At 38.6% G+C, this 8,609-nt stretch overlaps 1 protein-coding gene and 1 long non-coding RNA gene across 2 annotated transcripts; both read right to left on the reverse strand.

Annotated features, from left to right (window-relative positions):
• Nucleotides 1–545: 545 nt before the first annotated feature.
• Nucleotides 546–1,747, reverse strand: LOC125298668. The gene is made up of 3 exons (XR_007194247.1): nucleotides 1,460–1,747; nucleotides 1,048–1,302; nucleotides 546–631 (listed from the first exon to the last, which is right to left on the reverse strand). It is a non-coding gene; the product is annotated as an uncharacterized LOC125298668 (long non-coding RNA).
• A 775-nt stretch (nucleotides 1,748–2,522) lies between these two features.
• Nucleotides 2,523–6,845, reverse strand: LOC125298341 (B-cell receptor CD22-like; the record flags this gene model as incomplete). Its single annotated transcript, XM_048249043.1, has 6 exons — nucleotides 2,523–2,548; nucleotides 2,908–3,171; nucleotides 3,359–3,613; nucleotides 5,045–5,302; nucleotides 6,355–6,576; nucleotides 6,662–6,845. Coding segments are annotated over 6 exons (1,209 nt in total), but the record flags the coding sequence as incomplete, so codon positions are not given.
• Nucleotides 6,846–8,609: the final 1,764 nt, after the last annotated feature.

The following is an 8,609-nucleotide window of genomic DNA, read 5'->3' on the forward strand; positions in this document are numbered from 1 at the left end:
TTGTGCATTAACAATAGCGTTTCAGACTACTGTTACTTAATTTATTGCATTGACAATAAAAGTATTACATGAACTAAAGATGACTAAAATCTTATGTAGAAGAAGAAACATTCACAAAAATCCATCCCGCCATGAAGAGTTTGGTTCCAAAATGCTATATCCACCATTTTAATGAATTTTCATAAATATTTTTTTACATTTTGTTTCAGTAGAAATGTTTTAGATTTGATTGATATTACTTACACAATTAAATAGCATGACTTTAATGTTTTAAAAAATGGATAGCTTACTCACCTCTAAAGTATGTGGACTTGATGATGGTTTTGTTTTCTTCTCTTTCCTTTTTTGGAGAGAAACACATCAACAGAAGATTACTTAAATGTGCAGTACTCTAAATGTACCCAATTTGTGGTTACGGTTTAAATGCAACATTATGTTTCCTACATTATGTTTGAACTGCAGGAAAGCAGTGTTTTGCACGTTTCTGTAATTTCCCACTGGTATGTGCACAGTAAGAGTAAATTCCAAAGAGTAGATTTGAGATACCTCAACCGACTTCCGAGCACCAGTGTGATTGTAAGAATGACAAAAAGTATTCCAGCTCGAACCATCATGGCAGCAGCTTTTGTGTCTGACGAAAAGGAAAACAAATTAAAAAGCAGAAAAAAGAATGGTAATTGTGATTAAAATGGTCAAACCTTGCCATTCACTTCATAGGATTCATATCATAGCTTATAGACAAAAATATGCAATGAGTCATCATAGTGGATACATTTCTCTACGAACACGGCATACTTCCTTAATTATATGGTTGTGGACATAATATTTGGCTCAATATTATTACAATAATATTACTGGATGGGCTTTTTTCCCTGAATATTTATGGAACTTCATGACAATTTATTTTTCAAGAAGGCTCTGTGCCATGTCTTCTGTATTCTCTACAGATAGCTTTCATCATATCCTAATATAACAATAGCAGGCCTACAAAATTGATAACTTAAAAACTAGAAAATTTGAGTAATAGAACAGAAAAGCAATTCTCACCTTCTGTCACAACTGTAACTGCATCAGAGTATGTTGAGCCCATTTCATTCTGAGCCACACAGTAGTAGAGTCCACTGGTATCAAAGCTGACACTCTCCCCTGTGCCCCTAACAACAGATTCATTTCCACTCTTCATATACCAGGTATAGTTGTGCACTGGTGGGTTGGCATCACTGCTGCAGGTCAGAGTCACTGAAGTTCCTTCCTGTATTTCGCCAGAGGCTTTGATGGACACTGCAACATTCTTTGGCACATCTGTTGAAATATGTTAATGGTGGTGACATGTGAAGAATTTAAATCTTCTAATAGGCCTACATAAAATTAGTTAACTGTAGCTACACTGCCACTACACTGTAAGTACACAGCCATTACCACAGTGTGTGGAAATTAAACTAAAGATTTGATCACTTACATCTGACATTGAGAAAGACAGCGGTTGAAGAGAGACTCTCATCTCCTTTTACAGCACAGGAGTAATTGCCTGCATCCTCACTGCTGACTGGGTCTAGATGCAGCTTGTTGTCTCTGGTTGTTGTGTTGTTAGACACAGGCTGCCTGTTCTTGTACCAGATGATGGTGGGGTTGTAACTCTGAGTGCAAGTGCTGCAGGTCAGGGTCACGTCCCCCCTCTGTTACAGTTTCGAGGGTCACAGTTACCTGCAGAGCGACTGAATAAATAGAAATAGGCTCACACACCGTTACTTAAATATCACAAAGACTTCAGATGATCGAGGGTACACCCCTATTCTGTTTTAATGTTTATTTGGACACATTAGACATAACACATTTAGACTGTTAATTTCACAATGTCATTGTAAGTCACTTTGGACAAAAAACGACAAAAATCTCTGTTACATGTTTACTCTACTCTCATCCAGGGATGGGTACAAATACATCAAAATGTATTTCCAAATAAAATACCAAATACCCACATTAAAAATGTATCAAAATAAGCTACAAAATACAGCAGCCAAAAATGTATCAAAATAAAATACTGTATTTTTGTATTTTCAAAATACTACAAAATACATCTTTCTAAAAGCCTTTTTCGTCTATCCCTTCACTTGTACACTACCTGGAAAAACATCTGAAAGCAAGAGACTCCTTCCATAATCAGTCAACAGATTAGATATGCTGACCCCTCATGTTAGACATCCCAATATAAACCTCTGCCAGGGTCCGCGTTCAGGTCACATTAATACCATCCAATCAGTTAAGCCAATTAGAAGAATTATTATGACATTATCAATCATTTCTTATTTAAAATGTGCAAAATTGGAAATGTCCTTGTTTAATGTATCTTGTGAAGTTACCATATCACTGAAATATTCCATCGGTCAGAGAACATAGACTTGAAAAAAACTGTAAAACAGAAAAAAGAAAGGAAAATAGCAAACTCAAAGTCCTTTGAGAAGTCCTTATGTTGTCCTTGTGTGAGCAAAGGAGTGTGTGTAACCTTAGCTAGTCCTGTCTCCTCAGTTGATGCCTTTAAGCAGAGGGGCTTGACCATGCGAGGGTGCCACAGAAAGACAGAGACAGAGATTTTGTGCTTTATAGATAGTTAGATAGATGTCATCACAGTGTTTCACAGAATGTATTTTGTATTTTGAAAATACAAAAATACACCACACTGAAGTATTTTGATACAAAATATGAAGGCATTTTCATCATCTCAATAAAATACAAATTACAAAATAGTATTTTGTATTTTAAATACATATTTTAAATACATGTATTAGAAATAATGCCCATCCCTGCTCTCATCATCCTAATACATGCACAGTAATAACAGGCCTACATAAATGATTTACAAACAAACTAGTAGAGAGAAGTAGAATAGAACAAAAAATCAATACTTGCCTTCCGTCACAACTGTGACTGCATCAGAGTTTGTTGAGCCCACTTCATTCTGTGCTTCACAGTAGTAAAGTCCACAGGTATCAGAGGTCAGATTGAAGCTGATGCTCTCCCCTGTGCCCCTAGCAAGAGATTCAGCTCCATTCCTCATGTACCAGGTGTAGGTGTGCACTGGTGGGTTGGCATCACTGCTGCAGGTCAGAATCACTGGACTGCCTGCCTCTATTCCACCGGGACTGATAGACACTGAGACATTCCTTGGTGAGTCTGTTAAAACACAGTTATCAGTTAAACACAGTGTTCTCCATTTCACATGCTTGCACATCCTGTCCTGGCTTAGCCAATCACAGCCACCAAAAGTCTTTCAAACAAACAAATAATAATAATTTTCTTTGTGATATTGACATGATACGCATGGAAGTCTACAGAAGATCAGCTCTGCATGTGTGCTTACATTTAATGTTAAGAAAGACAGCGGTTGAAGAGAGACTCTCATCTCCTTTTACAGCACAGGAGTAACTGCCTGCATCTTCACTGCTGACTGGGTTTAGATGCAGCTTGTTGTCTCTGGTTGTGTGTTGATAGGTCACAGGCTGCCCATTCTTGTACCAGATGAAGGCGGGGTTGGTCAGAATGCAGGTAGTATCACAGGTGAGTGACACACTGTCTCCCTCTTTCACTGCTTCTGGAGTTATCAACACCTGCAGATCTACAGGATATATATATATATATATATATATATATATATATATATATATATATATATATATATATATATATATATATAGAGAGAGAGAGAGAGAGAGAGAGAGAGAGAGAGAGAGGTTGTAGGTTACAGGATGTAGAGGGGTTATAAGGTTTTAAATAAACTGAACCCAAAATAGAATGTGTTCATAGATAAAATGAGGATGAAACACCTGTAACAATGATGGTGACTCCAGGTGATCCTGTGTAACCCTTTTCCTGTTCTATTATAAACCTGAAGGCGTATTTTCCAGAGTGACTCTCTGATGTCTTTCAGTCTCAGGGTACAATTTTTGGCTTCGTGAAAATAATCCAAGTGATTCTGATACTCCTTGTCCAGTGTTACATGTATGTCTTCAGTGTGTCTGTGAGCTTTTTGTTTCTTAAACCAGAATGTTGTTTAGATTCGGTGGTGTTGGGGGTATTTGTAAGTGCAGGGAATGTCCACTGATGAGCCCAATAATGCACAGATGCTGGTAGATGAGTAGGTCACACCCCAACACCGTTTTGTTGGAACACCAATAAATGATTTTGAATCAGGAGTTTATTGGGCATAAACCGAATTTGCCTGTGTCTTGTAACACCTTATTCTGACTGAAATAAACCGAAAAAGGCCATATTCGGTTTACTTATAAACAGTTTGCACACCCTAGCATATGCCTATTTTAAACAGAATATTGGGTCACCTTAAACGGAGTGTTGTCAATTAGGCCTCTCACGCATGGTCAACCGTGGCGCCGTTACACTTTTGGAAAGACGAGGAGACAAACTTATGTCTTGCAATCATGCAAATGTCATGGAGTTCATCGACGGGAGAAAATATAGTGACGTTTTTAAAGAGATTTGTAAAACTTAATGAGGCTGGTTATCGACAATGCCTGGACAAGTGAAATGTGGAAGACCCTGAAGATGATGTATTATTCAGCCAAAAGAGCAAATTCCACCAGCGGAGATTTACGTCATGGGAGCCTATTTGTGGGCTGTGTCGCTGAATTATTCGCTCAAAACATGACATTATACTTGCATGTAAACAGGTTAAACGGAATATAGACATAAACGGAATTTGGGCAGTAAACTGATTCAAAACGGTTTATTCTCGGCATGAAAACACTCTCAGTGATAACAATCAATACAGAATCCCTGAGCACAAGTTTATATGATTGTTGCTACTCATTGGTTTTATCCAAAAAATAATCTTTGCTTGATGATTCCCAGGATAGGCCTACTAGACCTCCAGCACATGCAACTTGCCCTGCTTGAGAAATAGAAGTATTTCTTCCCTTATGGCTTCACAACCATTGCACCAAATTAAAAAAACAATTCAGATAATTTTCTCCAGAACTTTGTGTGTGTGTTAAGTTATGTAGAAGTGCAGCTCTGCTGCATGTGTACTTACATTTGACGTTGAGAAACACGGCCTTTGAAGGGAGACTCTCATGTCCTCTAACAGCACAGGAGTAACTGCCTGCATCCTCACTGCTGACTGGGTTTAGATGCAGCTTGTTGTCTCTGGTTGTGTGTTTAGAGGTCACAGGCTGCCCATTCTTGTACCAGATGAAGGTGGGGTCACTACTCAGTCTACAGGTAGTAATACAGGTAAGGGTCACTCTGTCTCTCTCTTTCACTGAAGTAGGAGTGATCAGAACCTGCAGAGCTAGAGGATTTAGAAGAGTTAAAGGGGTTATATAAACTGAAGCAAAAAACATGTGTTCATAACTAAAAATAAGTTTGAAGGAGTTACTTGTAACAGTAATAATGACTCCAGGTAATTCTGAATAGCTCTCTCCTTGTTCTGTTGTAAACATTAAGGCATATTCTCCAGAGTGACTCTCTCTGATGTCTTTCAGTCTCAGAGTACAATTATTCTCTTTATTCCCAAGATACTGCACATGATTCTTGTACTCTTTGTCCAGGTGTACATCTTCAGGTTGTAAGTGGGATTTTAGTTTGTTGAACCAGAATGCTGTCTTGATTTTATGATCTTGGGGATATTTGTAAGTGCAGGGAATGTCCACTGATGAATTCAATAACACACATATGCCAGTTGATGTGTAGGTCACACCCCAACATTGTTTTTGGGGGACACCTAAAGATGAACAATGATAGCAATAAAGTAATAATGTATTATTTGATTATCATACTTTATTCATTTTGCAACATTCATTATTTTACTCTTTTCCCCTTATAAGTTCTAATTATTGAATATTAATACAATTATTTAATGATTTATTATTAATTTACTTCCTCTTTTTCTCATGTAGCCTATTTTTTGTTGTAAATCTTAATTGCAAAGCACTACAACTCTATTGTTTAAAATGTGCTTAATCAATACATTTACTTTGACTTTGACTTTCTGACTAACAAGACACAACAAAATATACTAAAACTACACAGAAGTTAATTTACTGCACTGATAGAGCAGCTCAATAGCCTCTCTCTAGCCTCTCTCTGTCATTTATTAACGCAAAAACACAGAGCCATTAGAAGACTTGAACAGAGGGCAAGGCAGGCAAGGGGTCATGCTCAACCACAACATAGGGGACAGTGGTGGTCAATGTCATGATGCTCATATACAAGGAAACTATTTATAAAAAAGCTATGCATATGTATGATGGAATGCTATTTTGTTAAAACGCAGTTTTGGATCCAATATCAGAATCGCTTATGGTACCTTTTAAAAGATTGGAATTTTGTCTGCCTACTCACACACTGCAGGGGAGCGCTGACTCTCATAACCTACAGCACAGGAGTAACTGCCAACTTCAGAAGGTCTAGATGAGTCCAGTAGTATGGAGGATGTGGTTTTGTCTTGTAGGAGCTGTCCGTTCTTGTTCCAGGCATAATGGGAGCCCACGCTGCAGGAGGTGCTGCAGGTCAATTTAATCTGATTTTGTTTCCCTGAAACAACATCCTCCTTCACCTGCAGGCCTGAGAAGAGAGCTTAGAAGTCATTGCATCTTCTGTCTTGAATTTCATTCACTCAAAACATACACTTTTCCATCTCTAGGCCTACCTGTGACAGAGAGAGTGACCCCTGATGTGCCTGATATCCACCTCCTGTGTTGGCTTGTGTGAAACCGGAAGTGATAAACACCAGAGAGTTTGTGTGACAGTTTGTCAATGTTCAGGCTGCAGTCAGGATATTTATATAAATATTTTCTGACACTTCCACTGCGTTCTTCATACCACTCTCCTCTGAGATAGAAACCAATCCCATAATATTCAAATTTGCAGGGCAGGACCACTGATGCCCCGTTAATACCACAGACACTTGTGTGGGTGTATCTCACATAGTATCCACATTGCACACCTGAAACATGATCAAAATCAAGTTACTGAAACGTTGCTGGAAGAAAAAAATATAATAGAATCATCAAGTCAAATAGGCTATAGTTGCAAAAAGCATCAATAAAACCTTCTACAAAGAGTAAACATGGGTGTGTTAACTGAAAGAGAGAAAGAGAATCTGGAAATTAGAATCTGATTCAAAAGGACAATGCCCACTGGCGGCGTCTGGCGCGCATCAAGTGTCGGCAAAGTTTAAACTCCATTATTTTCAACGGAGCAATTAAAGCCCACTGATGGTGTCAGACGAGTGTCGACCCAAAAGTTTAGAAAATTGTTCTATCTCTTGAGTGTCAAATCCATAGACACACATATCACCGTCAGTGACTGTTGGCCTTAAAGGGGTGGTTCAGGATTTTGGACATAGGACCTCATTTCCAAGTAAGCAAGTGTGATATTTATCAGTGGAGACAGTTTTCAACACGTTTCATCCAGTCCTTCTAATTGCAGAGTCCGCAGGTGCTAGGCTAGCGCAAGTCAACGGTATGTGCTAGCCTGCCACTAAAAACAGTCTTACCCACTCCAAAGTACACCCAACGGCCTCCACTGATAAATATCACACTTGCTTACTTGGAAATGAGGTCCTATGTCCAAAATCCTGAACCACCCCTTTAAAGGAAAACTTCAGCGACATAGATCTCTGTTTCTTGAGGTCACCGAGAAAAAATCGGTGCTACCTAGCTCAAGTCTCTGCAGCCAACAGCCAGGCAGCTCCAGTGCTACACTCTGGTTGCATGATTTTAAAGATGCCTTCAAAGTGTAGCACTGTAGTTGCCTGGCTATTCTAGCTGTTGACTCGTCTTTTTTTCCGTACTGACAGTATTCGGTGACCCAGAGAAACAAAGATCTGTGTGAAAATCACCAGAGTTCTCCTTTAAATATTAATGAAAATAAATCTGATTGTATAAAAAAACAACCAACACATACTGTATAACAAATCAGTTATCAAATCTTCTTACCATTCAGACACAGGAAAAATATTTCTAAAAACAAGATTGAGGCTTGAAGTGGCATGACTATCACTCTCCGCATCCGTAATGGTTGGTTTCTTTACATTTGTATCCCTTAAAAAATAAGATGTGATAAGAATAGCACATGTTTACATAGTTTAAATATGCTGGATCAATTTATTTTTCTTTAGGACAATAAAGAGACTGACAGTTTAAGTTGATTGTATAATATTGCCTCTGATTATATCCAATGGTTGGCCTACCTTCAAAAAGTTGTAGTTAAGATGGTGGCTGCTACTAATGTGATGTGACAGACCCAAGGGGGAAGGGATTCAGTTGTTGAGACCTGGCCAAAATGGCTCCACAGAGTGTGTTGAAGGTGTTAACACAAAAATCAAAGAGAACAGGGGGTGTTGATGCACTTTAGGCAGCTCAGCATTGTGGTTAAGATGTAGGTATGATGCAAGCAGGCTTTTATTTTTAGACCAGCTCAGCCAAGTACCATTATGGCAAGCCATTTCCTGAGGCTGAGACTGAAACTGAGCAAGCATAGCAAACCAGCAGACTGAATGTAGGTGCATGATGTGTCATCAAAGGTACTGACACACTTGCATTCTTTGTTTGGTTGGTAAGATTTTGAGAGGTTCAGCTGAGAGTGGTGTTTCT

The sequence above is a fragment of the Alosa alosa genome, chromosome 7 (assembly GCF_017589495.1).
Source record: "Alosa alosa isolate M-15738 ecotype Scorff River chromosome 7, AALO_Geno_1.1, whole genome shotgun sequence".
Classification (NCBI taxonomy): domain Eukaryota; kingdom Metazoa; phylum Chordata; class Actinopteri; order Clupeiformes; family Clupeidae; genus Alosa; species Alosa alosa.